We start from the raw sequence: 25,353 nt of genomic DNA, 5'->3' as shown, positions 1-25,353 counted from the left end.
CTGCCTACCTTTTGGCGTCTGAGTATATGTGAAAAATAAACCCTTATCTATTTAATTCATGATTGGTTGGGGTTTGATATATACTGGCAAGACACATTTGTAATTGATAAATCACCTTCACAAGTTGCTAACTTTAATCTTCCAAAAGCTCGAACACCAAAGTATATTAAGAATAAAAAATCTCTACGTGAAAATAAGGGGAGCTCTTGTGAATAAATGAAGGCATGAACTTGATGAGATGGTCTCGTCAACTCAGGTCTTGCTTTATTATATGATTCAGAAAAGGTGAAATCTGAATGTATAAAAGAGCACCTGGAACTCAATTCTAGCCTCGATTTTCCACACAGAATATAACACCTAGAGAAGGCACAGGAAAGGGCAGTAAAGCTTCCAGAGGGAAGGGGGAAGCTGTGGACGGGACTGGCCTCAGGGTCAATATCTTGTCAGATAAAAGATTGGATTTAAATGTAAAAAAGTATAAATGGGTATAGATAAAGTGAACAGGTACCTATTCAAAATAGAAAAGGCAGGGAGTATCTTATGAAATACTACTCCACATATGTCAAAAGGGTAATAAGTAATTTAAAAAACAGATAAAAAGCCAACAAAATGCACATCCTATAGTTAGGAAGGAAGAATGTATTTCTTTTTTAAATATGGAAAATTTCTAATCAGGGGGCATTAAGGTGGATTACAGGAAACTGGGCATATTATGAGGTAATTATCAGGAACATGATAAGCCTTCCAATCACTCATCCAGCTACATCCCCACTGCTTGGACACATCACCCTGACAATCAATTAGCACCTTCTCCTAGTATATACAAGACTTTGCACTGGTAATTCATACAGTGACAAGTGTACATGTGTGCCTGTATGGTACAGTGGACCATGTACTTACAAGTTTCATTGAGGTATCTAAAACACAAGTTTCTGCTATAATCATTTACATTGCAACATGGGGATATATTACTTACTAAACTACAAACTATAAATACGTACTATCTCCCTCCACCTTGGTTCCTGAAAATTTTCTGCAATAATGAAAATGAAAAAAAATACTAGAGAGAACTTGCCTTTATCAACACAATATGTGGTAATTAGGTCTTAATGATAGAGTCTTAAAAAGAGCCTTACAATTTCAACAGGAGCGATGCTTCGAACCAGCTGCTGGAGTAGTGTAGCTTCACAGTAAGGAAATTTTCTGATACTTTCTCTAATGATCTTCTCTTGATATACTGGAAAGCCGTCAGAAGGTCGGCCTTTTAACAAGCTGCAAGATATTTTTTTAAAGCATAATTGCAGTTGAATCATTAAGCATTCCCTCCTAGCTGAACCCAATAGTGTTTAGTAGCTTCTGTTTTATTACTTGAGATTTTCACTGTCTCTTCAAATCAAGAGGAAGAACTCAAGTCACACTGTTGTCAGCTGGTGCATTAGGCAAGGCGTTATCAGCTGTGGGACCCTGAGATAAAAATGCAAAGGTGACCCCCACTATAAAACATGCTAAACACTCTTATCAGATTAGCTAGTTACTTATTAGCCTGCCATGTGAACTAAGAAGGAAAAACTTTTATGGAGTCACACCCTTCTGACTTAGGTCCTTTTTCTCAGTAAAGCTGTAAAAGAATTTGATCTCTGCTGGTCAAAGAACAAAACAACACAGCTCCCCGTGGAATAGTAACAGAGACACCCCCAGCGCTGTTATAAACTGGGAACTACAACCTGCCGCATTCTCACATTTAGACTTGGGTCACCTTCTAGTTGAATGATCCTATACATGCTATTTACCCTTTCCAAACCTCAGAGTCCTCATCTGTAAATCAGTGATAACAACAAAAACAGAATTGAATAATAAATCTCTCAATAGAAATAATAATATTGTTCCCAGTTTTCTGAAGATTAAAGGTGATCCCAAAAATAGCAGTGGCTGCCAAAGTGCAGGCATATTATCTAAAGAGGCTTTATATAATAAAGTATTATCCACCTGAGTGTATTTTACATGTGACATGGTAAAAACAGTACCTTTTGATCAGGGCGTCCAATTTATTCTCTCCATCTTTTAAAAAATTAATGCATTTCTGGAAGATACAGCTGATGTAATGCATCTTCATAGCCAGTACTTCATTCATGTCTCTTTGCTTCATACACTTCTCACAGATCAAATCCAGAACCTTGTAGCACTTACTCAGGGCTGCTTCTTCCATCAGCAGAGGGTTCTCATTTACAAGCATCACAATCTAGAAGAAATTCCAGTAAACTAAGAAATTACTCGAGAGACTTCTCTATACAGAAACTAAATAGTCTATTTAATTGATTTCAAAAGATTACTAAAGAGAGTCTTTCCTAGGATCATGTAGTTACTGTATTAAATCATATCAGAATGCAAATTGCCCCTGATCAAAGCTATAGAATAGGGAAGGATATCATGGTTTCTGCATGTCAAAGTTAAACGTGACTTTCCACCTAGCTTAAACCAGGGTGTCATGATGCTGCTCAGAGTATCCGGTTTTCCTGCTTGTGTTAAAGCACTATTACCAAAGATTAACACAGCAGTTGGCACAACCTTTATATATATACAATGAAATCATTGAGCAATAACTACTTTTGGGTTTTTTTGTGCTTTTTTTATTGAGACAGAGTCTCACTTTGTCACCATTCATAGAGTGTCATGGCCTCATAGCTCGCAGCAACCTCAAACTCTTGGGCTCAAGCGATTCTCTTGCCTCAGCCTCCCAAGTAGCTGGAACTACAGGCCCCCACCACAACACCTGAGCAGTGTTTTTAGAGAGGAGGTCTTGCTCTGGCTCAGGCTAGACTCGAACTTGTGAGCTCAGGTGATTCTCCCACCTTGGCCTCCCAGAGTGCTAGGATTACAGGCATGAGCCACCATGCCCGGCCTAATAACTACTTTTGGTTAACATTACTTGGCTCTGGAATTTCGTGCCTAGCAGAAATAAAATTCTTGTTTTAATTTAATTAGAAGGAAACCAGATTTTTTTTTTCATAGCAAAGCATAAAAATCAGAAATGTGTTTTATTTTCCAATCCACTACATTTCTCTACAGAAATGTTCCTGAAGATGCTTTTGATCATCTACAGTAAGGACATCAGGTAAAAGAGGAAACTATAAATTGCTTTAAGGGTGGAATATTACAGAGTTATCAAATCATACGTGTTATGAGCTCCACATTTCCCACGTATGCACAGATTAAGCTTGAATTTTTTCATTGAAATTTTTCATTGGCCCAGTTATAGAGTATTTGAAGTAGGTCTGCATGGGGCAGGAATGTAAACACGTGTAACAGGGCACAACAGTCTGCACAGAGCCTACGTGTTACAGCTAAATCCCTGAAAATGTCACAGAACAACAGGTAAATATCATGAATTAGAATCTTGTCTCTAGGCATGAAGAAAGATCATTGTAATATTAAGTAAAACCTATGCCTAAATCTCCTACTTGGAAAATTAACATAGATTTGTGAAATTAAAACAAGATTACCACTATTTTTGACACTACTAGATTTTTACATAACCTAGTATCTTTCTAAAAATCCACTTACTAATAAATTGTTAGACTTAATTAAGTGTAATCAGAATCCTTATTGGTAAATTTACTGATAAGTCCATTTATCAAAACATATAAGAAAATTAATTTGTGGCAGAGAAGAATAAACTCATCAATTTTCTGTTTATACTTCTAACTGCAGTTATTTAAATGTTATCTGGGTCAATATTTTTAGGTATGGTACTTACAATCAAAATATTAATCTTATAAATGAGAATTATTTTTAAAAAAAATCTCATATAGAAGCCAGGTTCATGACTTTTTTGTTTAGAGATATTAGATCTTATTTATTTTAAAATATACAGCACAAATACACACAAAGAAAAATGATAAACAAAAACATTTATACAGCTGCATACGAAAGAATCATATTTGTACTGGTTTTCTTCCTTTAATCTCTGCAGCATTATGAATTAATATATTATAAAAGAAATCCTTATTATTAACTGAGGAAGAGCAAATATATTCCTGTCACCATTAAAAACTAGATGAATCTTCTCTCTCAATGGACTGCTACCTTAAAGTACGTTTATGCAGTGGAATTTTGCTCTTCCTTCCCTTCCCTCCCCTCCTTCTCTCTTTCTTTTTCCTTCCTTCCTTCCTTCCTCCCCTCCACTCCCTCCTTCTCTTCCTTTTTTGTTCTTTCCCTCCCTGCAACCCTCCCTCTCTGCCTTCCCTTTCTCCCCCTCACTCTGTTGCCCAGGTTGGAGTGCCATGGCCTCAGCCTAGCTCATAGTAACTTCACACTCCTAGGTTTGAGTGATCCTTCAGCCTTAGCCTTCTGAGTAGCTGGGACTATAGGTGCACGCCACAATGTCTGGGTAGTTTTTTCTATTTTTAGTAGGGATGGGTTCTTGTTCTTGATCAGGCTGGTCTTGAACTTGTGAGCTCAAGGGATCCTCCTGCCCCAGCCTCCCAGAGTGCTATGTTTACAGGCGTGAGCCACCATAGCTGACCTCTTTTTATCTTTAAATTCCACTTTTAAAAATTGCTAAATTTACAATTCTGTGCTTGAAAACCATATTAATGGTTAATATTAATAATCACAGAGAGCACTGCTCTGTGCACATCCGCGTCCTCTCCTCTGGGACACTCTGCTCCGTTCTGTCGCCATTTTTTTCTGTGACTTTTGTTTTTCTTTTAGATAACCTTTATATTCTGGGCATCAGCACAATTCCCAAGTCCCTTTTGTAAACAAACACATCCTTATTGCTATAGCAGCCACTTAACCTAGACACAAACGTAGCTGTGTTAAGTGCGCTGTAATGAAAAGGTGAGTTGTGTATGGGTGAGTTGTGAGTAAAGGTGAGTTGTGAGTTGTGCTTATTTTAAAAGATGTTAAAACCATGCTCGCTTGATAAAGGTGTAGAACCATAAAAATAGGCCATGAATAAAGCAACTGGGCAGCTTTTATTTCGAAAGTATGAATAAAAGAAAGGGTTTCAAGTGAATATATGGTTTATGCTTAGAAAAATCAAGGTATTTTCAAAGGAAGGTACTAGAGTAACAGAATAGTCTCTTTTATAAGACTAAGTGTTCTAAAAACTATGCAGATTACTTCAGATGACACACCTTTGCAATTTATTACCTGTATAGAATGTCCTTAATCTAATTTACTCAAAAATGTATGCCTTTGCGGGTAGAACGATCCTTAGTACATTTCACCCTGAGAGACTGGGTTCCACGTAAATAACAAAATTATTCCACAAACCCTCATTGCAATCTGAAAGAGTAGAAACATAATGTAAAAGGTAATGGATCAGAAAAATACAGGAAAACTTCTTTAAATCAGTCTCAACCAGGATACAGGTGGTCCCTGGTTTATGCATGAGATACGTTCTGTACGTTTGTTCTTCAGTTGTATTTGTATGTAATTTGGAACAGGTGCATTTAGCTATTACCTGTAATAGTCCCTGCTTGTAAGGTGAGTTTTATGTCAGTCAGATGTTTGTAACTCAGGGATTTACTGTAATAGCCTTCTGGTAGTTAAATACAAATTGTAGTAAGTCATATGCTTACAATTCAGAGAGTGCAACCTGTTATACTCAGGTAATATGGGAACAACGGTCTTAAAAACTATACACATTTTCTACACTGAGAAGTCTGTACCCTAACAAAAAGCCTGTTTCCCCATTGCTGCCTGTCCCATGCCTAAGAGAGACAGCGTCTTAGAGAATTACCACTGCTCATGAGAGCACTCTCCTCCCCACATCCTGAGAAAGGGAGCGAACCACGGACACAGAAGAAATAAATATTTTTTTAAAGGTTAAATTCTAAGCCCCCCTGTAATCTTGCCTAGAAACATGAGCATGTAATTCACAGCTGATTTCCTTTTTTGCCTGCATAATATCACAAGTTTTGCTTCAAGCAGTTCTTCCAGAATGTTAGGAAAAACCCTGAGTTTTCTAAAATAAAAACTGCAGATTTCACTTTTCTAATTTGTCATCTCTCTCAAAGGCCCAGAAAACTAATGTAGGTGGAGAACTACATAATAGGCATTTTTTGTTCATTTCTAGAGAGTCAATGACTCAAGAAAGATGCATAGGGACCTATCAATAAAGGAACAAGGGTAGATACATTTTGGAACTTATACGTTTAAGTAAGTGTTAGTCTTCCACAGAATAACTTTATAAGAACTGTCTACTTATTTAATTTTAGAGACAGGGTCTCACTCTGTCACCCAGGCCGGAGTGCACTGGTGTGATCATAGCTCACTGCAGTCTTGAAATCCTGAGTTCAAGCAAAGAAATTCTCTTGTCTCAGCCCCTCAATTAGTTAGGACAACAGGCACGTGCCACCAGGTCCAGCTATACTCTTTACTTTTTTTGAGATATGTCTTGCTATGTTGCTCAGGCTGGTCTCAAACTCCTGGCCTCAAGCGATCCTTAAGCTCAGCCTCCCACGGTGCTAGGATTGCAGGATGTGCAACCACACCTGGCCCTGGCTACCTAATTATTTCAAGATTTCTTTTGTAATAGACTTTTAAGGAATCCTATTTTACTTCATTATAGTAACACCTTGTATTAAAGAAAAACCTCAACTTTTGACCCAACTTATTATCTTGCTCACCAAACAGCTGTGAACTATGAATGAAGGCAGATGCTAGACATTGAAATATGAAAGAGGATATCACTGCTGGAGTGTTTATGGAGGATAGCACACATATAGTCATGCAGATTTCTTTGATGATTCATTGAGGAAAATATACTTGTTAAGATTGAATTTTTCTTTTTTAGACAGAGTCTCAAGCTGTTGCCCTGGGTAGAGTGCCATGGCGTCACAGCTCACAGCAACCTCAAACTCTTGGGCTTAAGTGATTCTCTTGCTTCAGCCTCCCATGTAGCTGGGACTACAGGTACTCACCAAAATGCCTGGCTATTTTTTGGCTGTAGTTGTCATTGTTGTTTGGCAGGCCTGGGCTGGATTCAAACCTGTCAGCTCCAGTGTATGTGGCTGGTGCCCTAGCCACTTGAACTACAGGAGCCGAGTCATGATTTTTAAAAAATATTTTGTAAATAACAAGAAATGATTGTATTAAATAAATTCAATAAATTGTATTAAATAAATTGTATTAATTATTGTATTAAATAAACATTGTTCACAATGGCTATTAAAGTTCCCTAGTTAAGCCTTTTGAACTTATGTGGAAGCCTATAATGTTTGAAAATCTATTTGATTTCACTAATTACTAGAGACAAATTATATTACTTAAAGGCATCAAATGCCTACTTGCATTAAAAATGTGCTCCTGGGCGGTGCCTGTGGCTCAAGGAGTAGGGTGCTGGTCCCATATGCCGGAGGTGGCGGGTTCAAACCCAGCCCCGGCCAAAAAAAAAACCAAAAAAACACACACACACACAAAAATGTGCTCCTGATTATTTCAGAAGATTTCCTAGGAAGAGAATTACTGTAAGGGATGTGTCTCACCCAGCTTGTCTTTATCAGACCTGTATGCCAGGCCCCAGGGGCTCTGAGTGTGGGCTGCTAAGGCCTTTTCTCCAGAGAACTGTCCTCATTTCAAGAGAAGCCACCTCAGTTGGTACTATTTGGGAGGCCGTCCTTTCCCTCTGGAAACAGGCTCTAGCCAAAGATAGTCTGCTGGATACGAAAGCTGGACTCCCTGGCCTGTCTGGAGCCGGTCATACTCCAGAGCTCCCTGTGAGATGAGGTGGGAATGGAGCTTCAGCTGAACCCAGTTCTTGGATTCTTCCTCCCACTTTAGTTTGTTTCCCCTACTTTCTTCCAGGTTTCAACTGCAGACAGGTCCTTTAATTCATTAATGGGCCAAGAAAACCACCACAAGCTCTATATTCACAAAACTCAGACCAAGCCAGTCAGGAGCCCATATACCAATAGCTGTTTAAACTCTGAGGCAATATTTAAATAAAAAGCAAATACAGTGAACAACACACTACCTTGACTGGATGAAGGTTAGTGGTGGTGATAATTTTGTGCAGCGGGCCTGCCAACTTTGGGGGCAGTTTTGGCTCCTTATCCAGACCTTGGGGTTTAGTGTAATAATCCAGTCTCTCTCGAGGAAAGAAATTGTTGATTATAGTCACACAATCATGTTGACCTTTTAATTGAAAAATAGAAAAGTTGTAATTTTATTATTAAAAATAAGTCCTCTGGATTTTTCTTAATTATGTTGTTGTTTTCTTGTGAAGTAAATATGCATCAATATCTTTATTTTTTAGGAGAGGAGAGCAGAAGAGGAGGAGGAGAGGTAAAACATTTTAGAGAACATTTATACACATTCCTTATGAAGTTGAGAAATAATCCTTTAAATCTATTTAAAGACACAGAATCCACAATACATATAAAGATTATATGGATTATAGGAAAAAAACAAAACAAAACACTGCTTAACTTAGAATCAACCCTAAATATTTCACAAAAATTGCTTGTCATTTAAAATGTCTCTTCTATCCCTACACAAATGACAGTCATGCCTCCCTGATTGTGTTTACACAAAATTTAAATTTACTTTATATAGAGTACCTTTATAATAATAATAATTAATATTATTAAGCTAATGCCCCCTTGAATTTGAGAAAAGATTGGCCTCTTTGTGAAATGAATCAGAGAAAAAGCTTTTGCTCCTTATATAAGCTTGCAATTCACATCATGGCTTCTGACAGACCTGTAAGTTACTTCTCTAAGCCTCCTCCCCAGCATTAGAAAAGGTCCTGTGAAAGCAAAGCCTTCCCTGCCAATGCTGGTGACCTGAAGGGTGTTCCTGGCCTCCCCCTCCAGTTCCCCACTCCACTACCTCTCTGGAGCAAGGAAGTGGCTACTCCGGGCAGCACACAGAACCAGCAGGGCACACTGGAGGGTGTGGGATCTTCTGGGATCTCCAGAGGAGAGACTTCCTCCTCTCTGCCTGTTGAGGGCTGAGAAGCCATGGCGGCAAGTTCCGGAGTAGAGCGCCTGGACAACGTAGCTTTGGCTCCTGGACAGTGGTCCACCCTGGGAGGCCTGCGTAGCCCCGCCCACTTGTGCACGTGGGAGCATCTGCTTGAATCTGCCCACAGCAGGGACTGCACCATCGGCTTCCTGAACCCTGGCACTTGAGGCTGTTAGAGGGTTCTGTTTGCCCCTGGGAGCTCCTGGGGGAACTGGGGAGTGAAGGGATTCCTTTTTATGCCTCAGCTGGTTTGCTGAGCTGGGCCCCCAGATACGGAGACATAGCCCTTTCCTCCACCATTCCATGACCCTGTCAGCTTTACCTGACAGCGTGGGAGGTAGGGAGCAAAGCACCCAAGGAGATCCAGCAACTCCAAAAACTATACAATGTCTCTAATAGATGGCTTCTTACGTTGGGAGTATTTTGACAACATTCACCATAAAAACAGTAACAACCAACACCACCACAGTTAACTAACAAAGCAGTTAATTGAAGAGCAGATTCAATTATAGTATATAAATAGGCTTTCAAGAATTGCAGAATGACTCAAATTTTAACAATAGGTAAATTGAAAGAGGTTGCCCTGGTCATTATTGAGAACTAAATTAGTAATGTGGAAGATCAAGTGGATGAAGTGTCTCAAAGAGAGAAGGAATCGAAGTCAGGAACCATTAAGGAAAAGATGAAAACTGAAGAACATAGCCAGGAAATCTAATACTGAAAAATTATAGAAATCCCAAAGAGAAAAAAAGATATGAATGGAGAATTAAATAAATGATAGAAGAATAGATATTTTTCCTGATTTGAAAAGAGAATTTAGCCGTGATCACAGTATTACTTTTGGTACTCCACGCTATTTTTAAGTACCAGAACATCAGTTTCTTTCTTTTGTGTGGAGTGGGAAGGATTTCTTTTCTCCTTCCCTCCCTCTTTCTTCCTTCCTTCATCAGAAAGCTCCATTACAGACATCTGGAGAAGTCAAACAGTACCAGTCTATATTAAAAATTTGAAATGAGGCTGGGAGCAGTGGCTCACACCTGTAACCCTAGCACTCTGGAAGGCCGATGTGGGTGGATTGCTTGAGCTCAGGAATTTGAGACTAGCCTGAGCCGGAGTAAGACCTCTCCTCTACTAAAACTAGAAAAACTAGCTGGGTGTTGTCGTGGGCACTTATAGTCCCAGCTACTTGGGAAGCTGAGGCAAGAGGATCTCTTGAGCCCTAGAGTTTGAGGTTGCTAAGAGTTATGATGCTGCAGAACTCCACCAAGGGCAGAGAGTGAGACCCTGTCTCAAAACTAAAAACCAAAACAGTTTGAAATGAGCCAAGGTACTCTACTTAGACAATAAACATTCTTTTTTTTTTTTTTTTTGTAGAGACAGAGTCTCACTTTATGGCCCTCAGTAGAGTGCCGTGGCCTCACACAGCTCACAGCAACCTCCAACTCCTGGGCCTAAGCAATTCTCTTGCTCAGCCTCCCGAGTAGCTGGGACTACAGGCACCTACCACAACGCCCGGCTATTTTTTGGTTGCAGTTTGGCCGGGGCCGGGTTTGAACCTGTCACCCTCGGTATATGGGGCCGGTGCCTTACCAACTGAGCCACAGGCGCCACCCGACAATAAACATTCTTATTTCTGAAATCTACAAGTAGAGAGAAAAACAACCGTTAACCATGAAAATCTCCCAATGAAAGTGGGTTATGAATATGACAGCATCATGTGGGAATTTACAACTGCACATGAAAAAATGAAGACAAATTGCACAGGCTTCCTTAAAACACAATCTATAACCAGCTTCAAGAAAAAGACAGATATTCCTCCTAAAACAAAAAGTTGCTCTAAAACAGCTCATCCAAAGTATCAAACCAGTCATGGCAGGATATGAAGATAAAGGGATCTGAGAACAATATAGAATTATCTTATCACCTTATCTTTTCTTTTGTGTGTGTGTATGTGTGCAATTTTCTTTTCTTTTATTTACTTACATTTTACCCTTTCCACGTTGGCTTTTACTTCCAATACAATATTTAAATATTCTCATCTTGTTCTTTTTTTATTTCAAATTAATATGAGGGCACAAATTTTTATGTTACCTTCTTTTCAGTTCTAAGGTAAAGGTCAAGTTGTAGTTGAGCCCTTCATGGAGGGGGTGGGCTGAACACCCTCACATTGTGCCCAGAAATCACCTTATCTTTTCATCAGTACCCCGACTGGTACCATCAGAAAAAGCAGTTAGCAGTTGGAAATATTTGTACATCCAAATATCTGCTACATAACAATGACATTGTCACAGGACTAGGAATTTCTTAATTATACATTTTTGAAAAGAAAGAATGATGTTACTTATTTTTTTAAGATTAACATTTTTCATATTGGATAGTTCTTATTTTGATAGTATTTTAATCTGCTAAAAATTTATATATGAATAACATGTATTTTAGAGTTTATCATTGTAAATATAATTTTTACTTGAACATTTGTATATAATTTTTGAAAATTTGTGTTTAAATTTTTGAAATTTTTATTAGATATTTAGTTTTACTGGCTTTTAAGTCAGGAATTCTGAATCCAAATAATCAAACAATACTGGTAAAGTTTTTTTACTTTTGAGAAAAAAATAAACCCGAATTCTGAGTTGCAAAACCAGAATTTAGCAAACAGGAGCGTAACATCGACATGACTGAGAGCAAACAACGTGATATAAGCCTCGAAATTAGCCACAGTATGACTCACATCTCAGAGAGAAGGGTTGTTAAGATGGTTTTCAAAGAACATACAACCTACACGACCTGTCTGAGATGTCTTGTAACTGAAACCTAAATGTGAACAGAGATCTCAAGACTGAAATGGGACAAAGAAGAAAAGAGGGAGCAGAGAACAAGGGAGAGAGTTTGTCTGAATGGGAGAAAATAGATGAAGGGCAAATCATAGTGAGTGAACCATTATGGGCAAGGATTACTGAAAGAGAAGCAATACCCTGTCCATGACACTCGGGGAACTATTGCTACTAAAAGTACTACAGGCTGTCAGCTGAGTCCACAGCTGAAAGTATGGTTGGCACAGACTCTGAGGAGGTAGGGGAAGAGGCAGACAGGAATGGCTTGTGGCCTCACAGGAGGTTAGGGTGGAGGGAGGGTAATGGGGAATGGGTGGGGCCACACCTACGGTGCATCTTAGAATGGGTACAGGCGAAACTTAGTAAAGGCAGAATACAAATGTCTACATACAATAACTAAGAAAATGCCATGAAGGTTATGTTGAACAGTTTGATGAGAATATTTCAGATTGTATATGAAACCAGCACACTGTACCCCTTGATTGCACTAATGTACACAGCTATGATTTAACGATAAAGAAAAGAAAAGAACAAACAAACAAACCAGAGATTGTGGATAAATGAGTGAATTACCAGGATTTCATCTTGTTAGGGGCTGCTAAATGGGCAAATACAGGGCCTGGTGATTGAGGAATGAGGTATAGCATGGTTTTAACCAAATGGATCACTTTAAGGAAACACATATGTATATATATGCACACGCACAAGCAAAAACAACCATAAAATAAAATAAAGAGTGAAAACGAGGTAAAAGAGGGATTCAACCAAGTATAACAATATTAAATATGCATAAGCTAAATAACTATTAGAAGAGAGACTACCATTTTGGGTTCTTAAACGAAATCCACCTGTATGTTTCTATGTTACACTACTACAATGAAGTGATAAATATTGAAAATAAAGAGATGGGCTTGGCGCCTGTAGCTCAGTGGTTATGGTGCCGGCCACATACACCTGGGCTGGTGGGTTCGAACCCAGCCCAGGCCAGCTAAACATCAATGAAAATTGCAATAAAAAAATAACCAGGTGTTGTGGTAGGCAACTGTATTCCCAGCTACTTGGGAGGCTAGGGCAAGAGAATTGCTTAAGCCCAAGAGTTAGAGGTTGCTGTGTGCTGTGACGCCATAGCACTCTAGCAAGGGTGACTTAGTGAGACTCTGTCTCAAAAAAAAAAAAAAAAAAAAAAAAAAATTAGAAAATAAAGAGATGGGCATTGCTTTATTTTGAATTTTTAATCATTTCATTTTAGTAGTGTCACTTAGAAACATATTGGTGGACTTTGTTTTTTAAAAAACCATGATAGTATTTGCACCCTGAGAAGCACTGTGGTATTTTTTCCACAAAGGCAATTTTGAGCATAATGTAATGTAAAACTGCAGCAAGAACTCATGTGCTCTGCCCCTATAAAAAAACAGAACAGAACAAAACACAACAAAAAGACTCACCTACAAAGGCTGCCATCTGTGCTGCTGTTCTTCCCACAGAGTTGACAACATCTGTCTCAGCACCAGCTTCCAACATTACCCATGTGATGTCTTTATTACCTAGAGTTAAAAGAGAATGTATTTGTTAATAGTAAGGCATTCGCAATGTAAACACCCTCTTCCAAACTGTACCTTCCCCTACCCACCTGGTTTGTGGTTTCTGTCATGTGGATATTTCATTTTTTCTAAAATATGAATCTCTAACTACAGTAAAAAAATAAAATACCGCAAAACACACTCATGAATCAAATTTATTTTTTGGAAAACAAATCAAGCATTTTGATTTTATAACAAAACACCACATATAAAGATATCAAAAAAAGACATTAAAGATAAAACAAACAGAAGCGCCTGTTTAATGTCTACTAACCTATGCCATCCCTCACACTTACAAGCTCTAGAATAATTCTTATGTTGACCACTGGTGATCTATCTTTCTAGACTTTTTCTATCTAAAGATCCATAGTTATTGTACTTACATGCTGCATTAAATAATTACAGACATTTTGCTATTATAAACTACACTTGGTGAATAGCATTTTTCATTTATTTTTGCAAGTCTGAACTAAGATTTTCTTAGGAATGTTCTTGGAAAACTTTGCTGGATCAAAAGTTATGCATTTTAAAAGCATTTTGCCAAGCTGCCATCAAGCAAGGTTGAACGGATATATACTCCCCATGAAAGTGCAAAGAAATTTCTAGGCATTATCACTCTTTCTTAACCTTTGCTAATATGAAGTTGATCAGCCGGTTGTATTTATTTCGTTCTCTCTTTGTTGCAGTATTTATCTTTTTCTAGTTTATTTGTATTTTTAGAGATAGGTTCTTGCTATGTTACCCAGGCTTGTCTCAAACTCCTGGCCTCAAGTGATCCTCCTGCCTCAGCCTCTCGAGTAGCTTGGATTCCAGGCATGAGCCACTATGCCTGTTTTTTCTAATTGATTTACAGGAGCTCTTTATATGTAACAATGAGACCCTTTAATATATGTAGTAAATATTATCCTTTTTCATTTGTATTTTTACTCTATGAAATAATCTATACATGAAAATGTTAAAATTTTACATAATCAATCAATCAATACTGTCCTATTTGGATACTATATTTTACATGATGCTTAAAATGCTTTTGTTTTCTAGCATTATGAACATGCAGACTATTGTTTGCAAAGTATAAGAATAGTACAGTGCTTTTGTATGTTCTTAAAGAACTGCAGCAATTATAGATAACTCCACTTGATTTTAGACACTATTTCTCAATTATGTTTACTCAGCAAATAATAAACAACAAAAATCAAGGTCAATGCCTCAATGGATCATCAGATACAGTGATGTAAATGCCAGAGAGACAAGTAAAGCTCCATCACAGTAGCAACTTGATCAAGAGAGCAAAGATGTTTCCACATTGATTCAAAACACAGGGAATATAAAGATATAGAATATCAAAGGAACTAACTTGGAAGAATAATAGGTCTAGTTCCTCGATTCTACCAAAATATTATCAATATAATCAACTTACTTAAATAACTAACGAAACAGATCACCAAATTAACTATATTTCATATATTATAGCTTTTCAAAAACCAACTCCCACCATTCCATACAACTTGATCTTAAATTTACTAAATTACTAAAATAAAAATGCACTTAATATTTGAATATATATATATTTATAACAAATTTGTACAGGTATTAATATTAATGAACAAAACGAATGCTCAAACTTCACCAGAGAGCGCGGCAAACATAAGGGCCGTGTACCCATGTTCATGCTGATGACAATTCACATCGGCTCCGTGCCGCAGGAGTAATTTGCACATATCAAGTTTCCCTTTGTATGCTGCGTGCATTAGAGGAGTCATTCCGTTCTTTAATTGAAAGGAAAAAAAGTATTAATTTTACTTATTTACCTTTTCCCTATCTATGAACAATTCCCGCAATTAAATTAAAAACATAAAATAAACATGAGTCAATGAAACCACCTTTAAAAATCTATGGTTTTATATTTACTTTCCCATTTGGATCTTTAACTTCTGAGGAAAAGAGATGGTTTTATTACCTAAGGTTTTCTGTTTCTTTCTTTATTTTTTTTAACAGATTAGCAAACAGATTCAGGGGACTTTCTCAACCTCACGCGACTAGGAAATGGCTGGGGCAGGGACTAGAACACAGATTTTCCAGATTTGCCAAACATACTTAGGTCCTGGGAAAACAAATGAAAAAACAGATACACGCACACGGACATTAAACAAAAGCCTGAAGAAAAATCCCAAAACAAAGAGAACACTATTACGGGGAAATGTGAATAAAGTACAGTGTATCTGCATCATGGGATTTACAAAGCTATTAAACGAAGAATTTCATCTCTATTTATTGAATTTGAAAAATTTCCATGAGTTACTGTCAAGGAGAAAAACAAGGCACAGGAAATGTATCTTACCTAGGTGTTATTTTTTAAAACAATGATCCAGGAAATATATATTAGAATGGTATCATTTTTTTAATTATTTATTTATTTATTTATGTATTTATTTATTTTAGAGACAGAGTCTCAGTTTGTCGCCCTCAGTAGAGTGCCGTGACGTCACAGCTCACAGCAACCAACCAGCTCCTGGGCTTTAGGTGATTCTCTTGCCTCAGCCTCCCGAGTACCCGGGACTACAGGCACCCACCGCAATGCCTGGCTATTTTTTTGTTGCAGTTTGTTGGGGGCCGGGTTCGAATCTGTCATGCTCGGTATATGGGGCTTGCACCCTACTCACTGAGCCACAGGTGCCGCCCGGCATCATTGTTTTAGAACAACGGTTGCCCTTTAAAGTTACATGTATGTTTTGATCATATATATGATTTGATCGCACATGACTGTATAAACATGAAGAAGGGGCCGGGCACGGTGGCTCACACCTGTGATCCTAGCACTCTGGGAGGCTGAGGTGGGTGGATTGCCTGAGCTCACAAGTTCAAGACCAGCCTGGGTCAGAGTGAGACCTCCTCTCTAAAAATAACCAGATATTGTGGCAGGCACCTGTGGTCCCAGCTACTTGGGAGGCTAAAGCAAGAGAATCCTTTAAGCCAAAGAGTTTGAGATTGCTGTGATGCCAGGGCATTCTACCAAGGGTGAAAAAGTGAGACTCTGTTTCAAAAAAAAAAAGAAAGAAAGAAATCATTGGTGGTATTTGCTCTAGGCTACATTATTTGGTCTTCATATGTTTTGTGCATATATAATAAAACATCTAGCCTTGTATGTACAGAGTATGTAACACTATTTGGTAGATAACTGAATGAGCTATCTCCTATAAATGAATTTTCTCAGTAAACCAAGCTAAATTCTATAAAGTGCTAGCATATCAAAATTGTTTTACATGAAAACTTCTCTAAAACATGTAACCCCTTACCTTGGTAAAGCTCAGAATGCTAACATAATTTGAATTGTCCCTGGCTACTATTATGAACATAAGCCATCAACCACACTATTAGCACAGTACCACACTATTCTTGGAGGTGTACAGACAGGAAAATTATTGGGAGCCTGGGACTTTCAGGTGCACAAGAGGCAATTCAGTAGAAGTAATCAACACTTATTGAGAATAAACATGCAAAAATGACAAAGAGATTATAACTTTAAGACTCATGGCTGGGTATAGTGACTCACGCCTTGGCCTAGCACTTGAGAGGCGAAGGCTAGAGGATAGCTTGAAGCTAGGAGTTAAAGACCAGGCTGGGTAACATACTGAGACTCTGTCACTACAAAAAAAAAAAAAAAAAATAGCCAGGTGGGGTGGCATGTGCCTATAGTTCCAGCTACTTGCAAGAAGGATGGGAGGGAGGTTTGCTTGAGCACAGGAATTTGAGGCTGCAGTGAGCTATGATCACATCACTGTAGCTCAGGCTGGGCAACAGAGCAAAGAACCTGTCTCTATTAAAAAGAAGAAAAATGGGCTTGGCACCTGTAGCTCAGCAGCTAGGGCGCCAGCCACACACACCAGAGCTGGCGGGTTAGAATCCAGCCCAGGCCTGCCAAACAACAGTTAGAACTACAACCAAAAAATAGCTGGGCCTTGTGGCGAGTGCCTGTAGTCCCAGCTACTTGGGAGGCTAAAGCAAGAGAATTGCTTAAGCCCAACAGTTTGAGGTTGCTGTGAGCTGTGATGCCACAGCACTCTACCGAGGGAGACATAGTGAGACTCTCTCTCAAATAAATAAATTAATTAAATAAAAAGAAGAAAAATAGAAGACTCATTTAGTCAGTTGTTTCTATAGGGATGAAATACTTAAATGATGAGAGTGGTTGAGTTAGTGGACATGGGCAATCAGAATCTCATAGTACAGAGACAGTCAATGTACTTGCTTTAAGGAAGTAGCGAAGAGCTCCATTCATTTGGTTTTGAATGACACAAAAATATACTGAGAGCATGACTTGGATGAGATCCCCTAATGGAAGATATACACTATAAAAAGGAGACCAGCCTGGGGGAAAAGTACTACCAGAAGGGCCACCAAAGAAGCAAACAGCTTTCTTTCACAATATTTTAGGACCAGACTTTAGCCAGAGACTTCAGCATGTTCTGTTTATCCAGAACAGGTGGGTAGTCAATCATCTAGCAATCTAATCCTACAATGAAGGGTTACCTAGCTCTGAGAATGAATAATACCAAGACTGCAGAACTGTCCTACAGTTTCAAAAAAAAAAAAAAAGCTTTCAACACAATGTGATAATCTGCTTAAAAGCAAAGGAGATATGTGAAGCTTTTGGATCCTACACTGCAAATCGTCCTCATTTTCTTGTCTGTGTTTTAAATGTCATCTATGTCAATCACTTCTGTCCATTTATCTGTCTGCCTCGCTCTGTTTCCTACTAATCCCTTTACACTTCTTTCCCACTCTTTTCTCTTATTTATAAATTTTCTCTCTCTCTTCTTCTTTCTGGTTTACCAGCAGTCACCTCAGCAGGAACTGGTTTTTTATAGCAAACCTATGAGAGCTTTTAAGAATTCCAAAAAAAGTAAAAAGCATATCATTTGCTGTGCAATCTCTGAAAGTGATGTTTTTGTCATATTATACGGCAGTGTGTGTTTTTACCAAAAACCAAATTTTACCAATTAGAGTTTTATACCAAATTTCAGTGAGGTGCAGGATGGTCCTCAGTATTAGAAAATAAACTTGTGTTGAGTGACAAATTTATACTAGCTTTCCAAAGAATTAGCTATCAAATGTACTTTCTCGTCTCCTAATCTAATTTTGTATTTGTTGTAAGAATTTAGAATTGTGCAAAGGAAATTATAAATTTTGAATGCAATGATCACTCTGCAATATCTTAGTTCTTGTACCACCCCTAATTTATAAAAATATTTCCATGGACAAAGATAAATAGAGGGATTTAAATAAATTTTGATGTTCCATAGAGATATAAAGCTACCACAATATAACTTGTCTAATCACTCTTGTATTTTTATGATACTTTAGCAAAAATATCAAGAAAAGAAATTGAGGGGGACTATGTTTGCACTTTCCCCTTTAAAAAAAAAAAGAAAAGAAAAGAAATTGAATGATTTAAAACAAGACTGTTAACTTGTTAAAAGAAGAGAATATTCTCATATCTAAAATAAATTAAATTCAAAGTATTTTGTTAGTTACAAAGACGGGATAACTTAGTGTCATAAAGAAAACCAAAACACTGGTGCTTCTAATATTTTTAGTGTGATGCCATTATTTGTGGAAGATTTCTGCAAACCTTTTTCAAGTTTTCGAAGGGTCATTATACCCCAATTTCTTAAATTTTGTCCAATGTATTATAGCATCTGTTAAGATGATTATAGTTTTTCTTTTTTATTCTGTAATATAGTGAATGACATTGAAAGATTTTTAAAAACTGAAACATCCCAACATTTCTGGAAAAACCTTACTTACTTATAATGTCTTACGAGGCTTTGAATTAACTTGCTAATATTTTACTTAGTATTTTTCTGTCTATATTTATAAAGTGAATTGGGTCCATAGTTTTTTGGGGGACTTCTTATTTGGCATCTACATCTGAATTGAGTGTATTTCCAACTTTTTCTAAACTAATGGTGTAACTCTTGTAAAATGAGAATGAATTGGTGCTTAAAGTTTCACAAAGTTTAATCAGTTTGCTGCTTTGGAAGGTGGTACAGTTTTTAAAATCTTTACATTCATTTTCCTTAATTATTCCCGTGTTTTTTCTCTATTTCTATATGAGATGAATATAGTCATTTTAATTTTTCTACAAAGCTCACATGTGTTTCCAAATATGTTGGCTTAAACAAAAAGTTATGACAATCCTATTTATAATTATTGTTCTTCCTTCCTTTTCTTTCTCTTTCCTTCCCTTGCTCCCTCCCTTCTCTTTCTTTCTTTATTATTATTATAAATTATTTTCTTGCTTGTTTTTTATGTCCCAAGTTATCTACTTTTGGGCTTTAATAATTTTTTTTTTGAGACAGTTTCATTATGTCGCCCTCGGTAGAGTGCTGTGGCGTCACAGCTCACTGCAGCCTCCAACTCTCGGGCTGAAGCGATTCTCTTGCCTCAGCCTCCCAAGTAGCTGGGACTACAGGTGCCCGCCACAACGCCCGGCTATTTTTTGTTGTTGTTGTTATAGTTGTCATTGTTGTTTAGCAGGCCCGGGCCAGGTTCGAACCCGCCAATCTTGCTGTATGTGGCCAGGGCCCTAACCACTGAGCAATGGATGCCAAACCCTGGCTTTAATAATTTTTATTGTGTTTTCTTTTCAACAGTTTTACTGAGATACAATTCACATACCATACAATTTATCTATTTATTGTGTACAATTAAATGGTTTTTAATATATTCAGCAGCACATAACCATTATACCAATCAATTTAAAAATATTCTCATCACCTCCAAAAGATACCCTGTACCTATTAGCAGTCATCCCCATTTCCCTCTAATCACCCACTAATTTACCTTCTGTCCCTATGGATTTGCTTATTTTGGACATTCATATAAATGGAATCACATAATATGCAGGTCTTGTGACTGGCTTTTTTCATTTAGTATGTTTTCACCCATATTATAGCAAGTATTTCTTTCATCTTTATGACTAAATAATACTCTATGATATGAATACACTATATTTTATTGATCTGTTTCTCAGTTGATAAACATTTGGGATGTTTCTATCTTTGCCTATTATGAATAATGTTGCTATAAACACGCCCATGCAAATTTTTATGTGGCTATATGTTTTCATTTCTCTTGAGTTGTATACCTAGGATTGCTGGGTCATGTGGTAACTCTATGTTTAATCACTTGAAGAACTGGCTCTTTTCCAAAGCAGCTACACCGTTTTACATTCCCACCAGCAATGTATGAGGTTTTGAATTATTCTACCCTCACTAATACTTATTATCGTCTAGCTTGTTGAATATAGCCATCCTAGTAAGAAAGTGAGAGAGAAGTGCTGTCTCACTGTACTTTTGATCTGTATCTCGTTGGTGGCTAATGATATAAATTTTTTTCTTGTCTGTATTAATCATCTGTATATCTTCTTTGTAGCAATGTCTACTCAGATTGTTTGCCCTTTTATAAATTGGATTATATGTCCTTCCATTACTGAGTTGTAGGAGTCCTTCTATATGTTCTCATTACAAGACCTTTGTTGAGCTAAGAGCTACAGAAGCCTGCCTGCTTTACCACATTAACGGAGTTCCTAGGCTATCACACACAGACCAGCAATCCAGACTGAGCCTGGCACACTGTCTGGATTGAGGAAATGGAGTTGAACATCCAGAGACACAAAGGTGGTTTGAGTTCCCATGACAGAATAACAGAGAAAAGAAGAGTTGCACAGAAAGAGAATTCTAAAGTTCTGCTGAGGGCGCCCCTAGCAGGGGTGTCCAACGTTTCGGCTTCTCTGCACCACATCGGAAGAAAAGCTGATTGGACTACACATTAAATGAGAAAGAAAAAAAAAAGCTCTGTGCATAATTTTCATTATATCTGCCACCACAGATAAGCAAAAAGTCCTCACATAATTCACATATGGCCACCGGGCCACAGGCTGGTCACCCCTGTAGGGTATTCTGCTGAATACTGATAGACAACACATGAATGTGAGGAAAGTGCCCACGCCCAGAGAAAGAACTAGCCGAGAGCATTGGAGGAAACAGTGTCCAAATTCACACCGGGCCAGGAAAGTGCCTGATCAAAGCAGCCAGTCTAGAAAACCTCAAGGATCAAAGAGCAACGCACAGAACACAAGAAAGTATCTTGCTTTAGCACTAGGAGGAAACCCTCAATTGAATGTTGTGCTGGTCTTACCGAACAAATGTTGAAAACTGGAACTGAAAGAATCAAACTGCTTCTGACTGTATTCATGGAATAAAGCTCATGAGTATTTATCAGAGTGCAAAACCATACAGCACCCAACAAGGTAAATTTCACAATTTTATGTCCACGCCAAGAGTTGCACATAAATGTTCATACAAGTTTCATTTGTAATAGCCCTCAAACTGGAAACAACCCAATTCCATCAACTGTTGACTGGATAAAAAGACTGTGGTATATACATACAATGAAAATTACTCAGGAATAAAAAGAAATAATATATGCCAAAACGTGGGTGAATCTCAATGCTGAGTAAATGAAGCTAGACAAAAAAGAACACATGCTACATGATCTTATTTATATAAAATTCTTAGAAATGCAAACAAATGTGTGGTGGCTCAAAGCAAATTAGTAGTTACCTGCAGGAATGGGGTGGGCAAGGGCAGGGAGGAGAGATTATGCAGTATGAAGAAACGTTGGAGGTGATGAGTGTCTTTATTATTTTGATGGTGATGGTTTCACAGGCACATGCATATGTCAAAGTTTAACAAACTTTATACTTTAAATTGTATAATTTACTGTATAGTAATCATACCTCAATAAAGCTGCTAATAAATGACGGAAAACTAAAAATCCATGTATTAGTCATACATTCATTAATTTACTTATTTATTTATTTTTTGGAGATGGGGTGTTATTTTGTTGGCCAGACATGAGGGCAAGTGGCTTATGAAAGCCCATGACAATCTCAACTCCTGGGCTCAAGTGATAGTCCTGTCTCAGTTTCCTGAGTAGCTGGGACTACAGGTATAGCCTATCACACCCAAATTTTTTTTAATTTTTTGCAGAGCAGGGGAGTTGCTTGGTTGCCCATGCTACTCTTGAACTTCTGGCCTCAAGCACTCCTTCCACTTCAGTCTTCCAAAGTGCTAGGATTACAGGCATAAAATCATCACGCCCAGACAAGCTTTTGACATACGAAGTGTTTCATGGCCACACATGGCTAATGGCTGTAATACTGAACAGCTCAGATGTTATCATCATCTCAAAAAGTTAATTTAGGGAGCAATGGTTTTAGAGAGTTGAGTTTAGGAATTCAGTTAACTTTCCCCAGAAGTGAAATTGCTAGATCAAAGAATATGTACATTTAAAATTGATACTTACTCCAAAATTTTCTTCAGTATATCACACCAGTTTACACGTAATCCATTAGTATACACAAGTCCATTTTTCCCACACATGACAGGAAAAACATGATTTGAGTTTAATTTGCATTATTTGATTACTAGTAAGAGTAAACAGGTTTTTATATGCTTGTCTTTTGTGACACATCTGCTATATTTGGGTTAGAGATTATTAGTATACCATGAGCATAAATGCAAGAAAATAGCTTTAATTAACAGACTTTACATATTATCTATTCTCATATAAATAAAATACCTTATTAAACTTTCAAATTTTACCTCATCCAAACAGTTGACACGAACATTCTTGCTGGATAATAATGTTCCAGCTTCTTGAACAGTACCTTTAAAAAAAAGAAAGAAAGAAAAGTAATTTTATCTGTCACTAGACTAGAAACAAGCAAACATCAAGTAAAAATACTTTAAAGAGTTATTTGTAAAATAGTGATTGCATTCACTAAAAAATACTTTAAAGAGTTATTTGTAAAATAGTGATTGCATTCACTAAAAAATACTTTAAAGAGTTATTTGTAAAATAGTGATTGCATTCAATCACTATTTATTTCAAAAAGTAATTATCCCACAGAAGAGCTTTACAGAGACTAAAAGAGTTCCATGTCATTTTTACTTTCACTAACCTTAAAGTATATTGTCCACATTTTCCTTTTGACAGTAATACAGTAACCACAAAGCATAAGACCCCACATTATAGCAAATCTGAAGGGTGTCTAATTCAGATTAATGTCTAAAGCTTCAATTCCAGTCAATATATAATACTTGGAATTTAAAATGCAGTCAATATGTATATAATTTGTCAAAACTACATCTTGTGAATTGATTGCACGTTTATAATAGACTGCTTGGTTTGGAAATGCTTAAGTGAAACGTATCTTTAAAGCCTGGTACTATATGAAAGTGTTTTATGATCAGTATTTACTATGCTCAAAGTCATCTAAGGCAACTGAAAGGTTAGTCCTCTACAAATGTAGAAAGAAGCTGCAAATGGGCCACAACTGTCAGTTTTTCTAGTCTTCTGAGAGACATCATAATGACAGAAGCAGTACTTGCAGAAGAGAATGTTGCTATTATCATTAATACAAGGCAGCCACACGCTCTGCCAAGAAATTTCTGGTTTGACTGGATGGAGAACAATCAAACTGAGTGTTTTCAAAGAGAAGGATGAGATAAGCCTCTCCTCTAAAAGAACATAAAAGGATAGGTGGTCCCTCAACCAGGTTATCTCTTCTTTTTAAATTTGGAATTACGGCTTGAGAATGTGCTAACAAACCTGCTAGTCTTCCAGAGTTAAAGGTGGAATGCAAAATAAAGATTAGCATCCTTTCTTCTCCCTGACCCACTTGCCTAAGTCACCTGTGTGCCCTTCACCAACAGAGGAGAAACAGAAGTGTCTCCTAGACAGACAGGCAGAGAAATAGCTCTTCTGGGAAAATGTCAAGTGAATGATCTACACATCCCCTGAGTATGACAGCAACTATTTTTGTCAATAGTGCATTTTTCTGACCTGGCACTGCCTCTGAAGGCAGTAGTATCCCTGGCAGAATGGCCATAAAATAAGAAGGCAAAGGGCGGCGCCTGTGGCTCAGTGAGTAAGGCGCCGGCCCCATATGCCGAGGGTGGTGGGTTCAAACCCGGCCCCGGCCAAACTGCAACCAAAAAATAGCCGGACGTTGTGGCGGGCGCCTGTAGTCCCAGCTGCCCGGGAGGCTGAGGCAAGAGAATCGAGTAAGCCCAAGAGTTAGAGGTTGCTGTGAGTCGTGTGATGCCACGGCACTCTACCCCAGGGCGGTACAGTGAGACTCGGTCTCTACAAAAAAAAAAAAAAAGAAAGAAAATAAGAAGGCAAAGCTTTGAAATGCAGAAGCAAGTTCTGTGTGAAACCTTATCCATACCTGTGGCTTTGTATCAGAGACTTTCTCAGACACCTTGACACAGGAATTAAAGCAGGATAAAAGCTCCTGCATCCCAGTTTCACTTGCTTTAGCTGACTCCCATTCTCCACTGAGAACGACCAGAATTTGTTTTCTCTCTGGCCAGAAGAGGTTTGTTCAGTAAAGCGAAAATACTATGGGGACTGTGAGCAGGTCAGAGTTGGGTACGTGGGAAGGAAAGCATGGGAACCAAATCATAAATGTTTGGCTCTCCTTAGAAAAGAGGCGGGTAATTCTCCTAAATGTATGAGCAATGACCAACATTCTAAATTCTCTGTCTTGTCAGGGAACAATTTATTTTAAATAAAGAGGCATGTATAATGCAGGAAAAAACAAAGTGACTGTTTTCTCCTACTAAATTCTTATTTAAGAGTATCAGTCCTTCCCTTGTGACACCAGATGTGTAGCAGTTCCCCCCCGACACACACACCAAATAATCCTCTATCAGAGAGTGTCTTACAATTTAACTCAGTTCTGACGGTACCTTAAGTTAGAGTCCGATCTCATAGGTGAAGGGCTCAGTCCCACTACTGTTCCCATTTCAAATGCCAATCATAGTCTTAGGCTGTAACCTGCACTTCTGAATGACCAGGTATAAATCAGGGCTCCAACGACTTCTTCTTCA

The 25,353-nt window shown here is 37.9% G+C and overlaps 1 protein-coding gene across 2 annotated transcripts in view; it reads right to left on the bottom strand.

The window, feature by feature from the left end:
* Nucleotides 1–25,353, bottom strand: part of ANKMY2 (ankyrin repeat and MYND domain containing 2) — a 39,529-nt gene that overhangs the window by 7,313 nt on the left and 6,863 nt on the right. Inside the window, exons 2-7 of one of the 2 annotated variants that reach the window (XM_053609642.1) lie at nucleotides 23,059–23,123; nucleotides 15,018–15,156; nucleotides 13,253–13,351; nucleotides 7,982–8,142; nucleotides 2,025–2,239; nucleotides 1,137–1,272 (exon numbers count right to left, since the gene is read on the bottom strand). In XM_053609642.1, the coding sequence (XP_053465617.1) occupies nucleotides 1,137–1,272; nucleotides 2,025–2,239; nucleotides 7,982–8,142; nucleotides 13,253–13,351; nucleotides 15,018–15,156; nucleotides 23,059–23,123 (815 nt within the window). Of the gene's footprint in view, nucleotides 1–1,136; nucleotides 1,273–2,024; nucleotides 2,240–7,981; nucleotides 8,143–13,252; nucleotides 13,352–15,017; nucleotides 15,157–23,035; nucleotides 23,124–25,353 lie in introns of both variants that reach the window. The other variant, XM_053609643.1, reaches the window with a different exon arrangement.

This window comes from Nycticebus coucang, chromosome 11, assembly GCF_027406575.1.
Source record: "Nycticebus coucang isolate mNycCou1 chromosome 11, mNycCou1.pri, whole genome shotgun sequence".
NCBI lineage: Eukaryota > Metazoa > Chordata > Mammalia > Primates > Lorisidae > Nycticebus > Nycticebus coucang.
This window is presented reverse-complemented; position numbering and strand designations above follow the sequence as displayed.